The sequence below is a fragment of the Dendrobates tinctorius genome, unplaced genomic scaffold (genome assembly GCF_039654945.1).
Source record: "Dendrobates tinctorius isolate UK_male_01 unplaced genomic scaffold, ASM3965494v1 ptg000071l, whole genome shotgun sequence".
Classification (NCBI taxonomy): Eukaryota; Metazoa; Chordata; class Amphibia; order Anura; family Dendrobatidae; genus Dendrobates; species Dendrobates tinctorius.
In genome coordinates, this window is record NW_027361739.1 from 16843115 (window position 1) to 16866926 (window position 23812).

General features: G+C 44.1%; 1 protein-coding gene across 1 annotated transcript in view; it reads right to left on the reverse strand.

Moving 5' to 3' along the window:
* Positions 1-23812, reverse strand: part of LOC141096108 (piezo-type mechanosensitive ion channel component 2-like) — a 242528-nt gene that overhangs the window by 96675 nt on the left and 122041 nt on the right. Inside the window, 7 exon segments of the mRNA XM_073582522.1 lie at positions 1207-1372; positions 2855-2956; positions 7375-7579; positions 8100-8300; positions 8452-8595; positions 9815-9991; positions 11121-11278. Of these exon segments, the coding sequence (XP_073438623.1) occupies positions 1207-1372; positions 2855-2956; positions 7375-7579; positions 8100-8300; positions 8452-8595; positions 9815-9991; positions 11121-11278 (1153 nt within the window).

Below are 23812 nucleotides of genomic sequence, written 5' to 3' on the forward strand. Positions count from 1 at the left end.
AAATACTTTCCCTACATGATAAATAGGAAAGAAAGCCATAATGCTAAAACCAGAAGCTCTATGCCTGGCTCATATGTGTTCTGCTTCAGGGCAAATGAAGAAAAGATAAGGCTATTCACCATGATCTTAAATTTCTATATTACTGAGCTGTGAATGTAAATCCAGCACTGTGATTTTCACTAAGCTAAAACTATATTGGAAAACACAGAATATGCACAAAGATGTCACTGACACATTTCGGAACAAACCTAGGTCCTAAGTCAGAGCTACCCAAAGGAAAGGGTCTCTGTAGAGCCCCATCTAAATGGAGCAGAGGCCGGATATGCACACCTTTGCCCAATTTATCCCATACAAGACTGCTGGAGCTAGCCTAATGATGTACCCTCCTTCTCTGGCAGCGTCAAAGACAATGAATGGAGCAGAGGGGGCACATGCTTAAACTCCAATCCATTCCATTTTGAAATTGTCTTCCAAAGTTTTATTTCTCAGCCTGTCCTACTTGGTACAAACCTTTTAATTAGTACACAAATGTATTTAACCCCTACACCACCTTTTTCCTTTTGCGTTTTCATTTTTTGCTCCCCTTCTTCCCAGACCCATAACTTTTTTTATATTTCCATGTTCCATGGTTGTTTTTTTGTGAGATGAGTAATTCTTTTGAACGACACCATTGGCTTTACCACATCGTGTACTGGAAAATGGGAAAACAAATTCAGAGTGCGGTGAAATTGCAAAAAAAGTGCAATACACAAGTAATTATTTTGTTCTTTTTTACCATGTTCACTAAATGCTAAAACTGTCCTGCCATTATGATTCTCCAGGTCATTATGTTACAAGTTTGGAGACACCAAACATGTATAGGTTCTTTTTTTTTTAAGTAGTGAAAAAAAATGGTGCCATTTTCCGAGACCCATATCGTCTCTATTTTTCGTGTTCTCGGGTTGGGTGAGGACTTGCTTTTTGCGCACCGAGCTGATGTTTTTAGCGATACCATTTAGGGGTAGATACGATTTTTTGATCACCTGTTATTGCATTTTACTGCAATGCTGCGGTGACCAAAAAATGGAATTTTTGCGTTTTTATTTTTTTTTTCTCATTATGCCGTTTAATGATCAAATTAATTATTTTTATATATTAATATTTTTTTTTCCCTCACATGTGAACATACCCGTAGAAGCCAAGCCATATACATTGGTAACTACTTACTTGCAGTGGAGGAAATTAGGTACAGGACTATACTGGCTCAAATCTCTGGGGTCCAAGTCTTTACTAATTTCGATGTTATCACCAGCGAGCATTCGTACACAGGTCAAGTTCTCATCCTCAAATACCTGCCACTGCAGAGATGCGAGGAGCAGCAGCATGGTGTCATCTGGCCAGGAACAGAGAGGAGACTAATCATATCAAAAGACAGGTTAATATTCATAAATCCATTCAATTCCACTTAATAGTTAATGTATTTGAACAATGTAATAGAAAAAATAAATGGAATCTGACAGCAGGTTTTTGTTATGTAATCTGAGAGCAGCATGAGGTAGGGGTAGAAACCCTGATTCCAGCCATGTGTCACTTACTAGGCTGCTTCATGTGGTTTTGATAAAATCATTATTTTCTCTGCTGCAGATCTAGCAGCTCTCTGATTGGCAGCTTACTGTTTACACAGAGCTGAAAGTAAGCAGAAAGCTGCCAATCAGAGGTAGGGGCGGGGTTATACAGAGCAGGAGGAATAAGTGGCACAAGACACCTAGTCCTCTAGTTCTGATTTTTGCAATATGTTTAATTACCTGATTTTGCTTCCTTCTCTCTCAAACACCATGCTGCAGTGCGATTTCACAGAAGTTCATGCTCCTTTAGGCTTTGTTTCCAACTGCTGATCAGCCAAGATCCCAACTCTATTTACAATCAGAGTAGTGTTACCTCCCTCTATGAACCTTTCTACCTCCACTTCTGTACCTAGACAGGAGAATTCACATACTCTGATTGTAAAAAGGGTACAGATCTTGCCAGCAGCAATTGAAAGCAGCTTCTAAAGAATGTAGCAAAGTCAGGTAGGCTAGGGTTAAATCTAGCTCTACAGGTTCTGATTAGATCACCTGGCTAGCCCTGCATATAACCAGGCTAGCTGTTTTCATTAGGTAGTCAGCTCTGGGATGCTGACCAGACTGGGGTTATCTTGGAGCTTAAGAGAGAAACAGGCCAGACTCCGTCTCTGAGAAGAGTCTGCAGAGGTTGTGTGCAGAGAACCACAAATATCAGTGGTTGCTATGAACAATAGCTGTTTTGGTTGACCAAGCTGGGGCTAGCTCAGCCATGAATGAGTAGCCAGGGTATGTTCTGTTTAGTTAGCGCCAGGATAAGGCTAAGGATTTATATTTATGAGTTTGTTTTGGGGTTGTGCAATCTGTGGAAAGCAATAAAAACTGCACGTGTTTCAACCAAAACTGCATTGCCTGTGTGAACGTTACCTAAAGCCTAATGCCTACCAGAGAGAGTGAATTCCTACAAGAAATATAAGTTGGCCATGTGAAGCAGCATGGCATTTGGGAAAGAATGAAGCAAAATAAGATAGTAAAATTGATAATCAAAATTCCGAATTTTGCTATGCCTTTGCAATAGTTATAAAAAAGTTGAGTTACATTTTTAGATTAAAAAAAAATGTCCCTTTAAGTGACCATCTCTTATTAAGAAGCTTTGATACCACATGCTATTTAATGTAGGACATATAAATTCAAATTACTATGAACGTAAAACATAAAAAACATAAGCACAATACCCTCCAAACTGGGTATCTGTCCCAGGGCTATATAATGCTTATTATGCTCACAAAGTAGAAATGTATGGCTAATTCACATACAAATTAGAAATACTGGATCTGGACTTTTGGCAAAGTCGGGAAGGTACAACCACTTGATCAGGTTTGAGTTGGGTTTTAGTCGCAATGTCCTCCATGGGTAATCTGTACCAGAAAACAGGAAAGTGATTAATTACACGAATCCAGTAAACTTTGTGGGGTATCATCAGAATGTATCGGTGCTACCTGTATAATTAGTATGGTGTCATAAGAAAAGAAGCGGTGCTAACAAGCTCTACAGTACATTGTCTGTGCAGAATTATTAGGCAAGTGAGGTGCTGAGTGCTCAGAGACACATGGCCAAGGTACAGAATGCTATAGCTCAACCACCACCGACCAAGACACAGAAGGGGAAATGTCAAGACTGGGCCAAGAAATAACTGAAGACAGATTTTTCAAGGGATTTATGGGCTGATGACATGAGAGTGACTCTTGACGGACCAGATGAATGGGGCCGTGATTGGATCAGTAATGGTCACAGACCTCCACGTTGAGTCAGATGCCAGCAAGGTGGAGGTGGGGTATTGTTATGGGTTGGTATTATTAAAGATGAGCTAGTTGAACCTTTCCAGGCTGGTGTCAAGATGGACTCAAAATCAACTCCCAAATCTACTGCTTTTTTGTAGAAGACCCTTTCTTCAAGCAGGAAAAAGTCTGCATACTTCAAGAAAACAATGATTTTTCTGCAGGACAATGCTCCATCACAGCATCGAAGTCTCCACTTCTTGGCTGCCAGTAAAGGCTTTACAGATGACAAAATTAAGACACGGCCCCTTCCTCATCTGACCGAAACACTACTGAGAATTTGTGGGTCCTTCTGCAATGGGAGATTTAAGATGGTCGGTGCTGCCCAAAAAGTTGATCATCAACAGAAGAGACTGACAAACTCCATGAATAGACGGCTTATGGGTGTTGTTGTAAAGAAGAAGGCTATACTGGTTGTACAAAAAGAAAATGGTATAAAACCAAAGCCAGCTCACCAACCAGACCATCAGGTGCACGAAACTCCATCCTGATACGATGTCATCTTGTAATAAGAGACAAAGCTTTGAGAAAGATCTGTAATAGATCAAAACATGTCGCTTGCACTCATATTTGCACACTGTCTGTGGAGTTTTTAATCGTGTGAAAACTTTTTTGGAATCATTAAAGGATTAAATTTTTTAAAGGAGCTGGAACAAACTTTTTTTTTCTCTATACTAGTTGTAATGATAAGTAAGATATGACTTCTCTGGAACCTTCCACAATCTCCCGTTCTCTACACTACAGATGAGACTTCTGCCTGTCACAAAGCTGCAACCCCTCCTTTCTCCCCCAGCTCACTCACATTGCAGCTGGTGGCTGCATCTGAAACAGGACACCAGACACTTCCTGTGCTAGCATTCCCTGCTCTCTCCTCTCCAGCTAAGGAATGTTAATTAGCTAAGTGAAAAGTATGTCCTTTGTTCCCTACCATGCGGCTGGATATAATTATGGGTAATATTAAAGAGACTGGATCCCGAAAACGATACGCGACAGAGATATAAAAATCACATATCTGCATAGGACAAGAAACCAGCATTCTGGCCCATAATTTCCACGGTTCCAGCACCCACAGAAACCGAGATCTGGATTTCTCCTATACAGTGTGACATAATTACTGCATGCTTGGTCTTGAATTGTTGTCTTTGACAGGCTAAAAAGAATGATACCATGTGTGTGTTTATACAAGGTACCATCTGTGAGATATAGTCATTATACGTTTTGTAGTCAGAATTGTAACTCCTAGAGCAGGGGGAGGAACATCACCAGACTGCCCCTTTTGCAATGTCACAAACCCAAAGCTATAAGGTATTCCCTCCTTAAAATTGGGCATTCCAGCTAAGAGATCTCATGCCAAGAGGTCCTCAGATGACTGGAGACGTGTGGCTCCACCTTCTTCCCACATGGTTAGCCTAAGACCATCTAAGCAACTGTAAGTGTTAACCTCTATTTTCATCCTGTTTATTTTATATTTGCATTGTACATATCTAATGTCTCAACTTTCTAAGATCTTTTATCTCTGTAATCTCTGCCCCCCTTTTCGGGAATAAATTATAACTTTATTAGTCTGTCTTCATGCTCTAAAAACGAACACGTGCCTTTAAGATAATTACGCTACTAATTTGGGGGTTTGCTATGGACCCACTTAATTAACTCATTGATTAAGAGAATCGTAGCTGGTGCCGGCGACGTGTGGTCTGGGCCCCGGGTACTGCTGGCTGTGACGGAAAGGGATTTTATAAGCTAATTGGGTGGCTGCGGCCAGAACACTTTATATTTCCCTCACTGTAACATGCCGGGTGGCCAGACCTCATTGAAGCAGCCGGCTGGCGACACATTATCCCAGGTGTAGTTCCCTGACTGACCTGAGGGTAACGGGGGTGCCGGAGAGCTGCAAGTTCCAAAGTGGAACTGAAAAGCGGGATATACATAAATTCCCGCAGTTCGTGGAAGATTGTTAGCAGTGGTGGGACATCCAAAATAACCCCCCTGTGATAAATTGTTAGGGCAAGACTAGCTTGCTGTTTTTCTGTCACATGGTGCCATCGGTGGGGTAACTAAGATAAGCCCCCCTGTGCCTGTGATAGTCGTGTGTCAGCATCCCTCCGTCCGTGACATACCGGTGTCAGCGGCGGGATCGTGACACTGGTCACTTTTATATATATATTTTTTTTACATTTCAGAAATGTATTTGGCAAATTCTGGGTTGTTAGGTTATTATTTACACTGTAATAGATGAAAATAAAAATTTAAGGAGGCAAAATTTATGTTTTTCATTAGTTGCATAATAATTCTAAACTAATAATAGATGAACACTAATTCTGCACACATATATATTCATCTAAGAATGACAAAACTTTTACATTCTTAAATATCCAGGTTTCAGGTTTATTAACCTTTTGAATTGACTGTCAGCAATGTAATTGTTCAATAATAAAATAAATGATCAAAAACTAATTACCTAATAATTCTGCACACAGTGTAATATCAGCAGTGCTGACAAAAATAAAATGTACTTTATACCAGCTATGGTGTAATAATGATCTGTACAGAATGCAGCAATGATGTAGTAAAGTAATAAAGTAAGTGGATGCTGGGAGTTATAATTTTGCAAATGTTGAAGCACTTTAGGTTGGAGACCACTGCCTATCAGACTACCGTATTTCTATTAAAATACCCAATCACTTATAAAAGGGGATTTTTTTTTAACATATATATTTTATTAGCCCAATTAAAATACACAAGCTATATTATATGGTAGTAGAAAATTTGGCATTCTATAGTGTAATAATGGCATTTTGAACAGCAATAATACAGGTGCCATTTATCACAATAGTGGCATAAAATTATACTTATAGGCAAATCTCTTGAACTACCGGTAATTACAATATATGTGCCATATAATACAATAGTGGTTTTAATTAATAGTTGAAGGTATTAAATAGACTCAGTTTGTACTTCTTATACAATCTATTTACATTTATCTTTAACACTGAGGGATATATTAGACTATACAGAACAAAACTTTCTATTGCAGTGGAATAAAGCATGAATATTTTAATTGGACTAATTAAATATACCTTAAAAAATAAATAAATCCAATTTTATCAGTGATTTTTTTTAATTAGTGGATATTCATATCTATACAGCACCTGTGGTTGGATCAGTGATTTACTGTATTCATATAAAATATCAGCGACATAGTACATCACCACTTTGGGATACAGTAAACATTTCAATTTAAAAAAAGAACGTGTCACTAGCCATAAAAAATGAACTTTTGCCACTGTTCTTCTGATTCACATACAGGGAGGAGGTGGCATATATCAGGAAATGAGAGGAACATGAACAAAACAAAAAACAATACCAGATTCAGGAGAAGAGTGGCATTTACCCCAAGTAAAAAAATACATATTTATGGCAAGTGACAGGTTTTCTTTAAAAGGAACCTGTCATGTCAAAAAATGTCATTAACCTTCAGATATGAGCTTAATCTGCAGGTTAATAGTATTCTAAAGCTGCCCAGCCACTGAACTGAGGCCCAACCGGTCAGCTTTAGTCACAGCTCAGTACTTGTGCGGCAGCTGTAACCATGTCCCAACCCTGACCTACAGCCGGCTTAACACTGATGGACTGGTGGTTACAGCCGCCGCTCACTATGTACTGAGCAGTGACTGACGCCTCGCCAGCTATGGCTGCTGGAGGAATAAAGTTCATGGCGATCTTCCAGTGTGGAGGTCTCACAGTATATCTGCAGGTTTTTGACGTTGCAGGTTCCGTTTAAGGGTGTTAGAAAAATCTATTTTCAAGATTCCGGTATTCAATTAATGGAGCCGTTGAGCAAATATCTGGCCATGCTGCTTTTTTACATTCCCAATCACAGAAAAGAGGACGGGCGGATTGAAACCCTATTCTAGTGTCCTCTGGGGGTCCTAACAAGCATGAGAACCCCGTCACAAAAATACCGGTACATTATTTTGGTGATCATAGGAATTGCCCACCTTTACAGAAGGCTGGAGGAATGCCAATGCAGAGCAGATACTGGACAGTCATTATACTGGCTATGAAGCAACAGTATTTTGGCCAAACTTCTGCAATCGTTTTTCTACGACGCAAATATAGCAAATATAGAAGCCAGACAGCATGCAAGGCTGCGTAAAAATCCATCCGTTGTCCAATCACATTTACTGCAATCACAAAACAAACCTAAAACAGAAAAATCTGGTTAGAGTTTTTTGTGTACCGTATACACGCCTCAACATTGAAATTTGCCAAACCAAGAAGGAAAAGTTATGGCGTTTATGGAAATCTCAGAATGGATAAACATGTTAATGATAAGCAAATTATGATACTGAATAAGCTTGAAATGTTTGGAAAATTTGGTTTCATTTTTTTCAAGTATAAAAAATACCCCTTTTGGCTACCAGTACTTACATCCTTTGGCATGCCGCACCTTTTCCTTCTTGGTGTTGCAATTTCAATGTTGAGGAATGCATTTATTCTTCAACATAGTAGGACACTTAAAAAATAAACTTGGGTATCAATAGTAATAATTAATCCAGCAAAATGATTTATGACCAAAGTAACCAGATAGTAGCTATTACATGCTTCCTTGTTACCGACAACATTTTCACTTGTACAAATTTTCATATATGTTCTCCTATACATTGGAAATTTTCAGCATCTTATCCGTCTCTGTCCGAATGGTGTGAATCCCATAACTAACCTCAAGTCCAAATTTGTAGAAGAAATAATTAACATAGTATTTAAAGCAGTTGACAAGACCATCATCAAGATTCTGGCGGGTGATATTATTGAAAATGCTGCCAGTGATGGGGGTGGTGAGCTTGTTGTGCACACGATAATAAAGCTGGTGTCGATACACGGTTGACTCCATAGCCATCAGTGCCAGGACAGTCAGGTTGTTCTATAGATAAAGACAAGTGATCAAATATTGGAGTAGTAGACCTTCATACAAACTAATCATTTCCACGTATGTGTCTGTGACTCAAAGTTCACCCCATCCTCTGACTTTTGGGATCTGTCATTCCTACTTACTTACGGTATCCAGAAGTTACCTGGAGGCAGGGTAGAACGCTGTCTGCACATTTTCTCAGCCCCCCACACCACAAAGCCGGGTCCACAGGGGCAATATATAGTATAGATTTCTGTCGCAACTCGTCTGAGATTGGACTGTAGAGACTTCCATTGTGATACAAGCCCTGCAATAAAGTGAATGGATAAATATGTGGAAAAAGTAAAAGCAGCGGTTTTCATGCAAAATGGAAAACCTCTTGTATACAAATCTGAAAAATGGAGAAAGCACTGCAAGGTCAGATGGTGTGAAAACTGATTTTAAGCAGATCATGAAACGTTTTGGCTCAAACTAGTAGAGCCTTTTTCAAGCATGGTCCTACATGGTAGTATCATATGCACTGATACATAATGTCCCAGAGGTTTACAATTGGATTCAGATCTAGGGTACATGAGGGCCAGTCAATGGCATCAACGCCAGGATTTGCCTACACACTAGCAACATGAGCCAGGGCATTGTCCTGCATTAGGAGGAACCAATGACTGACTGCACTAGTGTAATGTCTGGCCATGGCTCAGAATATTTTATCCTGGTACCCAACAATAGTCAGGGTACCGTTGGCTATCAAATGGACCCTTGAAGGCTATGCTTCCTCAGACCATCATTGACCCATCACCAAAACTGGTCATGCTGGATGATGCTGCAGGTAGCAAAACTAGAAAGGAATCAGTGAGAAAGGATAAGGACAGAGTACTTGATTGTGGCCAGCACCTGAAAAATCATTTAGTTTTTTGGGGATGTCTTGTTGTCTTTCCTTAAGGGTTTTTCCCCAAGAACAAAGTACATTTTAATTAATAGACTTTGGAATACATATTATTTCGACAAATAGATGTGTTAAAAAAATGTTCCTGTGCTGAGATAATCTTGTATACAGTATGTGCCCCTGCGTAATGGCTGTGTAATGGCCATGTCTGACCGTACAGGAACATGGTCTGATCATACCACAGCTCCTGGGTAGGGGAGGAAGCAAAACAGTATGCAGACAGGATAGCATGAGATCACAGATGATTCTTCTTTTGTGAGATAATGCATTTCCCTGCCTGATTTAATCAATGTTTTTCCTCAAATAAAGAATCAGCTGTGATCCTGCGCGGTAATATGTCTGTATGCTTTTTTCCTTTCCCTGCCCAGGAGCTGTAGTGCACATTTATAAGATTATCTCAGCACAGGAACATTTTATTAAAACACTTCAAATTGTGGGAGTTATTATTATTCCAAGATCTATTCAATAAAGTGCTGATTAAATTAACTTTATTTGTGGAAAAACCCCTTTAATTTTATTGAGCTTTATGTAATACAGTACAGATATAAAATCAGGAAATATTAGACCTCAGAAACAGGCAGACCTCAGTGCAGTTGGAAGAATACTCTAGTGGTTTGACAAACTTCAACTGATACATCATTTTGCAGATGACCATCACACAGGACCACACCGTGGAAATGATTGAAGCGTGTGGACGGAGGTGTGAGTATGGCAGTGCAAACACCCAGGGCATGTAGAAAAGGCAGTTCATCAGGGAGACCTGGGAACACAAAATAATAACAAGACGTAGATCCGTATTAAAGCGCCACTATCAATGGTAATAACAAAACATTCAAGAGAAACTGGGATGAACAGACACATGCTGCAGGACTCGAGAATCAAACTGTTCTATAAGTCAAATAGTGTAATAAAATTGTAAACTAATAAATTACTTCACTCCCTGATCCCCAGTTTGTCTCTATTTCCACCAATGCCATCCCAACATAGTCACTGGCTGCAGGAAGTCCTTGTGGCATGTTCCTGTGTAAGGATGACTTCTATGCAGCAAGATGGTAGAACCAGTTTGATGTTTCTTGTAAAAGTGCTCCATTGACCTTATGCTATCACTCTCAAATGCTGTTAGAGTGCTGTGCAAAAAGACAATGGACGCTGAAATAGAAGTCTATTCTCTTCAGGAATGAGGCCGACTATTGTCTTGAACACAATGATAGTCAAGGATTGGTCTGGAGACCATGCGGGCAACACCATGAAGAGACCTACACAAGTAAACATCATACCGGTCCTACTCCTGGATTATAGTGTGGAGTGGAATAATTAAGGCAGCTGCACCCCTCTGGTATTCATTCAAGATACACTAGCAGCTCACTGTTAGAATGATTTTTCATGTATCTAATGGTACGGGCATTTCTCCAAAGAGTTACAAGGGACTTTTTTAGACATGACAATGCCAGACAACATGTTGCTCGCACTACTTGGAGCATCCTGGGTGACCTATATTTTCCACCATGGCCTACAGCATTTACAAACGTGTCTCCCAGCGAGCACATCTGGGACATTATCGGTCGGCAATTGTACAGGGAGCTGGTCTTGATGATTTTGGTGCCCAAGTGCATTCAGTGAGGCAGATCAATCCTCAGATAACCAGTAATAACCTCATTGATGGCAGCCAATGCTGTAAGTGTGTGAAATATTGCACATGACGCTCATACTCGATACTGAATATATCAAGATGTTTAGAAACTTTTGTTTACAATTTTTTCATACCTTGCATATAATTAATGTCTATCCATCCTATGATTTCTACAGCTCCATGACTTTTCAATCTTGAGGAGTGTAAAAATGACATGAAAGAGTCATGTCATGGGACATTATTTAATATCATTTGATACCTCTTGGAGCGTGATCCAGATGACTATTGGGGCGACGATCTTGATGATGTGCAGTTCCAGTAATCTCCACAGGAGTACTTGGACATTATGTATAAAATTTAGCAGGCTTCGCAGCAGGGACATTAGCTTATCAATCACAGGCAACCATGGGTTTTTATCTGGAACAGACACAATAATTTATTTCTTCACAAGTCTAAAGCCCAGGTAATGATGCACATGACAGTCTTATATTACAGAGGAATGTATAGGAAATAATATAAATACTATCTATCTATCTATCTATCTATATACAGCTCTGGCAAAAATTAAGAGACCACTTCCAAATGTTCAGTTTGTCTGATTTTTCTCTTTATAGGTATATTTTTGAGTAAAATGTAAATTGCTCTTTTAGTCTACAAACTTCTGACAACATGTCTCCAAATTTCCAAGCAAAAAATTTTGTATTTTTTTTCTGACAAAGAAAAATAGTCAAAATTTAAAAAAAAACCCAGTACTTTCAGACAGGCCCGGATTGGTATTCTGCCCAACCGGGCATTTTCCCGCTGGGCCGCTGTCATGTGTGCCGCGGGCGGCAGCGCCTGCTCATCTGGTCGCTTGCCAGCTGATGCGGCCACTAGCCTGGCTGTTGTTCCTGCCGCCGGCCCTCTGTGCGCACTGCAGGGAGATAAGCCGCCACGCACCCCATCCTCGCCCTAGCTTGAGACCCCCCCGCAGCCACTCGCAGTGTCGCTTGCCTGCTCTCTTCTCTGTACACAGGACCTGTGATGAGGTCACAGGAGGGGAGGAGTCAGGGGTCACATGATCAGGAGCCTTTGTCCAGACCCCTGATCATGTGACCACTGACTCCGCCCCTCCTGTGACCTCATCACAGGTCCTGTGCACACAGCCCTGCCTCTTGGTGTCTGCCGGACTCTGCTGTGCTGGTTGTCATGGTGCTGGATGAGGTAAGTATGTGTGGGGTCAGGAGGGGTTTACAGGGTAGATGTAGCAGAGCTGTGTGTGTATGAGGTGTACGGAGCAGAGCCGTGTGTGTACTAGGTGTACGCAGCGGAGCCGTGTGTGTACGAGGTGTACGGAGTGGAGCCACGTGTGTACGAGGTGTACGGAGCAGAGCTGGATGTGTACGAGGTGTACAGAATGGAGCCGCGTGTACGAGGTGTACGGAGAGGAGCCGCGTGTGTACTAGGTGCACAGAGTGGAGCCGTGTGTGTACGGGGTGTACGGAGAGGAGCCGCGCGTGTATGAGGCGTACGGACCGGAGCCATGCATGTACTTGGTGTACGGAGTGGAGCCGCATGTGTATGGGGTATACGGAGCGGAGCCTTGTGTGTGTGGGGGTATACAGAGCGGAGCCACGTGTGTATGGGGTATACGGGTGTGTGTACGGAGTGGAGTCATGTGTGTATGGGATGTACGGAGCGGAGCCAAGTGTGTACGAAGCATACAAAGCGGGCTTTTCCCACGGACACAGGAGTACATGGCGGAGCCCTGAGGAGCATTTTAAAACTCACACATGACGTTCCACCGGAAGTGATGTGCTGGAAGCTGACCGGAAATGAGATAATTTCATGAGGAGATTGTGACGGAACTAGGAATGCTTCAGTTCCATCACCATGTCCTCCTCCGACAGCACAGACAAAAGGATCGCCTTGGAATCGGGGATGCCGGCCATGTGAGCGGATCATGATATGTCCTGCATCGGGAGGCTCAGGTGGGCACTACAATGGGAGCCGGGCTGCTATAGTATCTTTATAGAAGCTTTCTTTATTTCTTTCTCTCTTTTTAATTTTTTCTCTGTTCTTTCTTTCCCATTCTCTGTTCTGTCTTTCCCTCATTTTCTTTCTCTCTCTCTGTTCTTTCTTTCTCTCTCTAATCTTTCTTTTTTCTTCCCCTCTTTCTTTCTCTTTCTTTCTCTCTGTTCTTTCTTTCTTTTCTTTACTTCTTTCTCTCTTTGTTCTTTCTCTGTCTCTCTTTGTTCTTTCTTTCCCCTCTTTCTTTCTCTCTCTGTTCTTTCTTCTTTCTTTCTCTCTCGCTCTCCTTTCTTTCTCCCTCTGTTTTCTTTTTTCTCTCTCTCTGTTTTCTCTCTTTCTTAGTGCCAGTCAGTGTGCCCATAATGCCAGCCACTGTGCCCTCAGTACCAGCCATTGTGATCAGCAGTGCTAAATGGGTGCGGTTGGGCGTGGACATGGGTGTGACTAGTTGCGAAATGGATGTGGCCGGGGTGTGGCCTAAAATTTGCAGCAGCGCACTGCGCGCGCCGCTGTATTTCTCTCTCTTTCCCTTCTTCAGAAGTTGGGAGGTATGATAGGGGCGGCTGTGACCAGGGGGTCTGGTTGCCCAATGGATAGCAGTTCTGCCAGGAATTCTGTCACCGTGCGTACAAAAGGGGACAGAGCTTTGGGAGGAGTACTGTACCTAAAAGCAATAAATAGGACTGAGCTGAAATACTGGGCACAGCTCTGACTACATGTTACATAGTCGTGTTAATCTCCTCTCACTTCTTGTAACCTACAAGTGTGCAAATATATTATATATTCACCATGTGACTAGTGGCCCTGTGTAACTTCAAATGCCAGGGCTGAATTTTAGTCCAAGTCCGGCCTTGCTTTCAGACCTCAAATAATGCAAAGAAAACAAGTTCATAATCGTTTAGAAAACAACAATACTAATGCTATAACTCAGGAAGAGTTCAAAAATCAAAATTTTGTGGAATAACCATGATTTTTAATCACAGCTTTCATGCGTCTTGGCATGCTTGCCACCAGTCTTTCACACTGCTTCTGGCTCAAAAATTTAAGCAGTTCTTTGTTTGATGGCTTGTGACTATCCATCATCCTCTTTATTACATTCCCGAGGTTTTCAATGGGGTTCAGGTCTGGAGACATAACAGGGTTTTCATGTGATGGTCTCTTAATTTTTCCCAGAGCTGTATATGTATATATACGGTATATATGTAGCAAAAAACAGGGAAACAGCACATAAAGTAAAAAAAAAGTGAACTTTAATGCCCAATGGTGTGGCAACGTTTCGGATGTGAAATCCTTTTTCAAGCCATATATATACACTGTATATACTGTGTACACACACACACACACACACACACACACACACACACACACACACACACAGTCATGGCCAAAAGTGTGTTGGCACCCTTGAAATTGATCCAGAAAATTAAGTATTTCATGTAGAAAATGATTACAATAACACATGTTATGTTGTACATGTGTTTATTTCCTTTGTGTATATTGGAGCAACACAAAAACAGAGATTGGACATAATTTCACATAAAACCTCAAAAATGGGTTGGACAAAATTGTTGGCACCTTTACAAAAATGTGGGTAACCAACTTTGTTTCAAGCATGTGATGCTCCTTGAAAATCACCTGTGGCAAGTAACAAGTGGGACAATATGAAAATCACACCTGAAACCAGATAAAAAGGAGAGAAGTTGACTACCTAAGCATGGGGAACAAGGACAGAAGAGAACTGTCTAAGGACTTGAGAACCAAAATTGATGAAAAATCTCAAAGTTACAAGTCCATCTCCAGAGATCCATGGTGCGCAACTTTGCAACCCATGGCACTGTAGCTAACCTCCCTGGACATGGATGACAGGGAAAAATTGATGAAAGATTTCAATGCTTGATAGTCCAGATGGTGAATAAGCAGCCCCAATCAAGTTCCAAAGAAATTCAAGCTGTCCTTCAGGCTCAGGGTACATCAGTCTCAACGAGAACTATCTGTCAATATTTGAATGAAATCAAACACTATGGCAGGATATCCAGAGGGACCCCACTGCTGACACAAAAATAAAAAACCTAAACTGCAGTTTGCCAAAATGAATGTGAGTGAGCCATATATCTTTGTACCATGTTAGCCAGTAAATAGAAGAATATTTAGAATTGAGAGTCCTCAGTGGTTGATACCTTTTAATGGCTTACTGAAAAGATGGTAACACATTGCAAGCTTTCAAAACTACTCAGGTCTCTTCATGAGGCTAGTAAGCCAAAATTCGTCTGGGAAAGTGTCTTGTGGACAGATGAGACCAAGATATAGCTTTTTGGTAAAGCACATAATTTTACTATTTAGTACCTTCAGTCAAATATGGTGGAGGTTTAAAGATGTTTTGTTTTTTTTTGCTGTCTATGGCACTGGGTGCCTTGACTGCGTGCAAGGCATCATGAAATATGAAGATTACCAAATGATTTTGGGTCACAATGCAGTGCCCAGTGTCAATAAACTGGGTTTGCATCCTAGATCATTCCAGAAGAACAATGACCCCAAACATACTTCAAGAAAAACCCAGAAATGGATGGAAACAAAGCGTTGGAGAGTTCTAAAGTGTCCAGCAATGAGTCTGGATCTAAATCCCATTGAACACGTGTTGAGAGATCTTAAAATTGCTGTTGGGAGAAGGCGCCTTCAAATATGAGAGACCTGGAGCAATTTGCAAAGAAGAGTGGTGCAAGAAGCTTGTTGATGGTTATAGAAGATGATTGACTGCAGTTTTTATTCCAAATATTCCAAAGGGTGTGAAACCAAATATTAAGTTGAGGGTGCCAACAATTTTGTCACGCTTATTTTTGGGGTTTTGTGTAAAATTATGTCCAGTTTGCCTTTTCTCTCTGTTTTTTGTTTGTGTTGTTCCAATACACACAAAGGAGATAAATAGGTGTATAACAAAACACGTGTAATTGCATTAATTTTCTGGGAGAAAAACTTCAAGGGTGTCAACATTTCTGGCCATTACTATATATATATTACTGTATATATACAGTGGGGAAAAAAAGTATTTAGTCAGTCAGCAATAGTGCAAGTTCCACCACTTAAAAAGATGAGAGGCGTCTGTAATTTACATCATAGGTAGACCTCAACTATGGGAGACAAACTGAGAAAAAAAAATCCAGAAAATCACATTGTCTGTTTTTTTTTCATTTTATTTGCATATTATGGTGGAAAATAAGTATTTGGTCAGAAACAAGCAATCAAGATTTCTGGCTCTCACAGACCTGTAACTTCTTCTTTAAGAGTCTCCTCTTTCCTCCACTCATTACCTGTAGTAATGGCACCTGTTTAAACTTGTTATCAGTATAAAAAGACACCTGTGCACACCCTCAAACAGTCTGACTCCAAACTCCACTATGGTGAAGACCAAAGAGCTGTCAAAGGACACCAGAAACAAAATTGTAGCCCTGCACCAGGCTGGGAAGACTGAATCTGCAATAGCCAACCAGCTTGGAGTGAAGAAATCAACTGTGGGAGCAATAATTAGAAAATGGAAGACATACAAGACCACTGATAATCTCCCTCGATCTGGTGCTCCACGCAAAATCCCACCCCGTGGGGTCAGAATGATCACAAGAACGGTGAGCAAAAATCCCAGAACCACGCGGGGGGACCTAGTGAATGAACTGCAGAGAGCTGGGACCAATGTAACAAGGCCTACCATAAGTAACACACTACGCCACCATGGACTCAGATCCTGCAGTGCCAGACGTGTCCCACTGCTTAAGCCTGTACATGTCCGGGCCCGTCTGAAGTTTGCTAGAGAGCATTTGGATGATCCAGAGGAGTTTTGGGAGAATGTCCTATGGTCTGATGAAACCAAACTGGAACTGTTTGGTAGAAACACAACTTGTCGTGTTTGGAGGAAAAAGAATACTGAGTTGCATCCATCAAACACCATACCTACTGTAAAGCATGGTGGTGGAAACATCATGCTTTGGGGCTGTTTCTCTGCAAAGGGGCCAGGACGACTGATCCGGGTACATGAAAGAATGAATGGGGCCATGTATCGTGAGATTTTGAGTGCAAACCTCCTTCCATCAGCAAGGGCATTGAAGATGAAACGTGGCTGGGTTTTTCAACATGACAATGATCCAAAGCACACCGCCAGGGCAACGAAGGAGTGGCTTCGTAAGAAGCATTTCAAGGTCCTGGAGTGGCCTAGCCAGTCTCCAGATCTCAACCCTATAGAAAAACTTTGGAGGGAGTTGAAAGTCAGTGTTGCCAAGCGAAAAGCCAAAAACATCACTGCTCTAGAGGAGATCTGCATGGAGGAATGGGCCAACATGCCAACAACAGTGTGTGGCAACCTTGTGAAGACTTACAGAAAACGTTTGACCTCTGTCATTGCCAACAAAGGATATATCACAAAGTATTGAGATGAAATTTTGTTTCTGACCAAATACTTATTTTCCACCATAATATGCAAATAAAATGAAAAAAAAACAGGCAATGTGATTTTCTGGATTTTTTTTCTCAGTTTGTCTCCCATAGTTGAGGTCTACCTATGATGTAAATTACAGACGCCTCTCATCTTTTTAAGTGGTGGAACTTGCACTATTGCTGACTGACTAAATACTTTTTTTCCCCACTGTATATATATATATATATATATATTACAATGACCAGTTAATAGCCTTAGAACACTTTCCATAGTAGGTGTAGTTATGCGGGACAATATAAAATCAGTAATTATGTAATATCAGTGAAATGATCCTTTAGTAACCCAATAGACTGTATATCTATATATATAATTGCCTTAAATTGTCCGTCATCCACTTCCCTCTGGATGTCCCCGAATCCCACAATCCACCGCACTGGAAGTACGCCGACCGCCATTTTGGAACACCCAAGTGATGCCTCTCGGATCCAGGACGTAGCTGCGATCCCGAACGCCGCTGCGATCCAGGCCGCCACTGCGATCCCGACCACCGCTGGGATCCCAGCTGCCGCTGGGATCCAGGCCACCGCTGCGTTCCCAACCACCGCTGGGATCCCAGCTGCCGCTGGGATCCAGGCTGTCGCTGCGATCCCGAACGCCGCTGCGACCCCGACTGCCGCTGGGATCCCGGCCGCTGCTTGGATCCCAGCCGCCGCTCGGATCCCAGCTGCCGCTCAGATCCAGGCCGCCACTGCGATAACGAGGCTGTGAAAGGGGTGTAACAAGGGGATATAACAAGAGGGGTGTAATGAACAGGGTATAAAGAGAGGGAGTAATGAGGGGGTTGTGATAAAACACTCCGGGATCGCCTTTGCTGGGGTCAAAGGTCACGTGCGTTCAGCATGAAACTCAGGCGCAGAGCTGGGATTCGGGTATAACTGACACTGGGTCAGGTTTATTAATGGTGAAAGCAATGCATAAAGAAATAAAACATAAAACAAATCCTTGCCTGTCCGGCACTAACTAAACAAAGTACAACCTAACTACCAACTGGCGGGCTTCTCCCGTCCAGCCAAACCACAGTTGCAGTGGGCACTGCTCTCACTCACGTGTGTCTCTCACACAGACAGGCTCTCTGTGTTCCCAGGCTGAGACACTCACACAACCACCTGGCATCCTTTTATATCCACCTCCCATTATTCATTAGCAAGCAGGTGCGATACTGACCAGACTAGGCCACATAGGAAAGGAATCTGGGCGAGATATACCTGCCCTCATCCACTATTCCCACATGATTCTCACATATCCCCCCCCTCTGCTCAGACCTCTCCGGTCGAGCAATGACACCCGCCAAACAGTGCACTCGGGACAGGGCATCTGCATTTCCCATCTGTACCCCTGGGCGGTGCTCCACCGTAAAAGTGTAGGCCTGCAGGGCAAGGAACCACCGGGTCACCCGGCTATTCCGTTCCTTGTTCAAGTGCATCCACTTGAGAGGGGCATGGTCAGTGATCAGCCTGAACTTTCGGCCCACCAGGTAATATTTGAGGGCCTCTAGAGCCCACTTAATGGCGAGGCACTCTTTTTCTACGACGGCATACCTTTGCTTGTGTTTATTCAGCTTCCTGCTGAGATAGAGGACTGGGTGTTCCACCCCGTCCCTCACTTGTGAGAGTACGGCCCCGATACCGGTACCAGAGGCATCCGTTTGTACCACAAACTCACTGCGGAAGTCCGGAGTCACCAGTACGGGCTGAGAGCAAAGTGCCCGTTTTAGGCTATGGAAGGCTTCTTCAGCCGCTAAACTCCATTTAATCATGACGGAGTCTTTCCCTTTTGTAAGATCCGTCAGGGGGGTAGCGATGGCTGCAAAATTGGGTATGAACCGGCGATAATAGCCGGCGATCCCCAGGAAGGCTTGCACCTGCTTCTTGTTGACAGGTTGTGGCCAGTCCTGAACCGCCTGAATCTTATCAACCTGGGGTTTAACAACACCCCTCCCAATTACATACCCCAAATACCGGGCTTCTTCTAGCCCGATGTGACATTTCTTGGGGTTCACGGTTAGACCTGCCTCCCACAGGTCGTCAATCACAGCTTGTACTTTCTGGAGATGAGTCTCCCAGTCCAAGCTGTAAATGACAATGTCGTCCAAATAGGCCGAAGCGTACTGCCTATGTGGCCTCAGGACTTGATCCATCAGCCTCTGGAAGGTCGCCAGTGCTCCGTGCAGTCCAAACGGCATATACACATACTGAAATAGACCTTCTGGGGTAGCAAATGCTGTCTTTTCTCTGGCAGCCTCCACCAGAGGGATCTGCCAATACCCCTTTGTTAGGTCTAGGGTCGTAATATACCGGGCTTTTCCTAACAGATCTATCAACTCGTCGACCCGGGGCATGGGGTAGGCATCAAATTTTGAGACCGCATTCAGTTTCCTGAAGTCATTGCAGAACCGGATGGTGCCGTCCGGTTTAGGAATTAGCACAATCGGGCTGGACCAAGCACTGTGCGATTCCTCAATGACACCTAACTCTAACATTGCCTTCACTTCTCGGGAAACGGCTTCACGGCGCGCTTCCGGGATTCGGTAGGGCTTTACGTGAACTGTGACACCAGGTTCCGTTACGATGTCATGTTTTATTAGCGTAGTCTGCCCGGGTTTTTCTGAGAAAAACTTTTGGTTGTGAAGTAGAAACTGCCTGACCTCAGTCTTTTGCCGCTCCGAGAGAGTCTCTGCAACCCGTACCTCCGGTACGGTATGCGAGCAGACAGGACGGGCCAGCTCCGCTGACAAGGCAGACCGATCCTTCAAGGGCTTTATCAGATTTACATGATAAATCTGTTCAGGTTTCCGTTTACCTGCCTGGTATACTTTGTAGTTTACTTCACCAACTCTTTCCTTAATCTCAAAGGGGCCCTGCCACTTTGCCAGGAACTTATTGTCCACCATGGGGACCAGGATCAACACCCTATCTCCGGGTGCAAACGTACGGATCTTGGCGCCCCTATCATAGATTCTTTTTTGGGCTCCTTGAGCCTGCATCATGTGTTCTTTGACTATAGGCATAACAGCCGCAATACGGTCCTGCATTTGTGTGACGTGATCTATCACTGTTTTAAACGGAGTGACCTGACCCTCCCAGGTTTCTTTTGCAACGTCTAACAGTCCGCGAGGACGTCGGGCGTACAATAACTCGAAAGGCGAGAATCCCGTGGAAGACTGGGGTACTTCCCTGATGGAAAAAAGCAAATACGGAAGTAAATAGTCCCAGTTCTTCCCATCCTTGTCTATCACCTTTCTCAGCATCTGCTTCAGAGTTTTATTGAACCGTTCGACCAACCCGTCTGTTTGAGGGTGATACACGGATGTGCGTAACGCTTCAATTTGTAACAATCGGCAGAGCTCCTTCATTACCCTGGACATAAAGGGAGTCCCCTGGTCGGTGAGTATCTGTTTTGGTATACCGACCCGACTAAACACATGCACCAGTTCCTTGGCAATCGTCTTGGTGGCCGTGTTACGCAAAGGGATGGCCTCCGGGTAACGAGTGGCATAATCCAAGATGACCAGGATATGTTGGTGTCCATGTGCAGACCGTGGAAGGGGCCCAACTAAATCCATCCCAATCCTCTCAAACGGGACTTCAATAATAGGTAGGGGTACCAAAGGGCTACAGAACCGGGGCTTAGGTGCAGAGGCTTGGCAGTCAGGACAAGACTCACAATATACACGAATATCGTGATGCATGCCTGGCCAAACAAAACAGTGTAATATCCTTTCGGTGGTTTTCTGGACTCCCAGGTGACCTCCCATCACATGTCCGTGGGCCAGGTCCAGCACCTGCCGCCGGTAGGGTTTTGGCACGACTAATAGTTGCACCGTACCTTTCCCCTTTTTCTCTATCTGATAGAGTAAATCATTCTCCAGAACCATGTAAGGATATGCCAGCCTAGAGCCAGGTTCTACGGGTACCCCGTTTATCACTTTTACATTTGTCCTAGCCTGAGAAAGGGTAGGATCCTTTATTTGCTCGCTTTGGAAGTCATCTTTCTGAACTTCTAAATCCAGCAAACGGGGAGGTGGACGGCTGTCGGCCTCCTCCTCTTCCCCGGTCTCCTCCGTATCACCCGCCATGACTGAAAACGGGAACTGCAGGTCATTTCCCGCAGACTCTTCCCCCAAGTCTTCCGGGGAGACCTCTTCCAGGGGTTCGGGACCCCCACGCGCCCTGGGAGAAGAATCATGTACACGATTACCCAAGGGCATCAACTGATTCTCCCACAATTGCCAGAAGTGGGGAAAATCCCAGCCCAGGATAACATCATGCAATAACGCCGGGACGAGTCCCACTTTATGTTGCACAGACCCATAGGAAGTAGTAATGCATATGACCGTGGTGAGGTACGAACAGGTGTCTCCATGCACACACGTTACAGAAAATTTGTCTGATGGTCCAGTCGGGGCTGACACCAGACTGGCCTTCACCAGAGTCACCACACTTCCCGAGTCTAACAATGCCACCACATTTTTGCCATCAACAGTTAAATCACACAAGTGTTTTTCCGCATCCTTTTGACCGGCATTCACACTCACTACCCGTGCAACCATAGACATGCGGTTTTTAGAGTCTGTGACATCGCACTGCATGGGTTCAGTAGTGACCGGACAGTTCGCAGCAATATGTCCCATCTCTTGGCAGCGGAAACACCTAACGGGCCCCTTGCTTAGACCATAGTTCGTTACTCTCGGCCTCGCAGTGCGGGCAGTCCCATTTTCCTCCCCCACTGTCTTAGGGATTTTTCCATCTCCCCTACTCCCTGGAACAGTCTTACCGGTTCCACGTGGAGATGATGAAGAACGAGGTGGGGTAACGTCGTCTCGGAGTCCTTCCGCCACGGAGTAACGTTCAACCAGATCCACCAGTAGATCTGCCGTCGTAGGATTTCCATGGCTTACCCACTTCCTCAGGGCTGGCGGTAGAGCTCTCAGGTACTTGTCCATGATGACTCTCTGGATTATCTCTGGCGCTGTCAGCACCTCGGGTGGTAGCCACTTCTTCGTCACGTGGATCAGGTCGAACATCTGTGACCGCGGTGGTTTATCCGGCTGATAAGTCCATTGATGCACTCTCTGTGCACGGACAGCGGTCGTCACTCCCAGCCGGGCCAAGATCTCGGCTTTCAGTTTGTCAAAGTCCTGCGCAGCTTCAGGCTCTAAGTCATAATAAGCCTTTTGGGCCTCACCGGAAAGAAACGGGGCAATCAGGCTGGCCCATCGTGCCTTCGGCCATTTTTCTCGTACCGCCGTCCGTTCAAACATGGTCAGGTATGCCTCGACATCATCTTCGGTCGTCATCTTCTGCCAGTACCGACTCACGTGAATCACTCTCGACTCGGCTTCCAGGTTAACCTCATGTAGGCTTGCCAGGTGCTGCGCCACCTGCTGGAGAAGCGAACGATCGGTAGCTGTCATGTCCACCAACTCCTTCAGCTGGGCCATCATCACCCGATTAGCTTCTTGCTGGACGGCGGTGGACTGTACCAGCGCTTTCACCACGTCCTCCATGCTCATGCTTGCAACATGATGCCCGCGTTCTCCACCACAATGTGATAAAACACTCCGGGATCGCCTTTGCTGGCTGTCGCTGCGATCCCGAACGCCGCTGCGATCCCGACTGCCGCTGGGATCCCGGCCGCTGCTTGGATCCCAGCCGCCGCTCGGATCCCAGCTGCCGCTCAGATCCAGGCCGCCACTGCGATAACGAGGCTGTGAAAGGGGTGTAACAAGGGGATATAACAAGAGGGGTGTAATGAACAGGGTATAAAGAGAGGGAGTAATGAGGGGGTTGTGATAAAACACTCCGGGATCGCCTTTGCTGGGGTCAAAGGTCACGTGCGTTCAGCATGAAACTCAGGTGCAGAGCTGGGATTCGGGTATAACTGACACTGGGTCAGGTTTATTAATGGTGAAAGCAATGCATAAAGAAATAAAACATAAAACAAATCCTTGCCTGTCCGGCACTAACTAAACAAAGTACAACCTAACTACCAACTGGCGGGCTTCTCCCGTCCAGCCAAAGCACAGTTGCAGTGGGCACTGCTATCACTTACGTGTGTCTCTCACACAGACAGGCTCTCTGTGTTCCCAGGCTGAGACACTCACACAACCACCTGGCATCCTTTTATATCCACCTCCCATTATTCATTAGCAAGCAGGTGCGATACTGACCAGACTAGGCCACATAGGAAAGGAATCTGGGCGAGATATACCTGCCCTCATCCACTATTCCCACATGATTCTCACAGGGTGTAATGAGAGGGTATATTGAGGGGGGAGTAATGAGAGGGATGCCGCTGGACCCCCACCAGGACCCACTGCCTGACTACATGCGCCGGATCCCGCCGCTGCCTGCCCACCCACCTCTGTGCAGTCACAGCCGGCAGGAAAGACCGCGGCTTGAGGCCTGGGCTGGAGATTGGGTGCGGTCACCCTCTGGTGGCGCCGCACACCATCTCCAGCA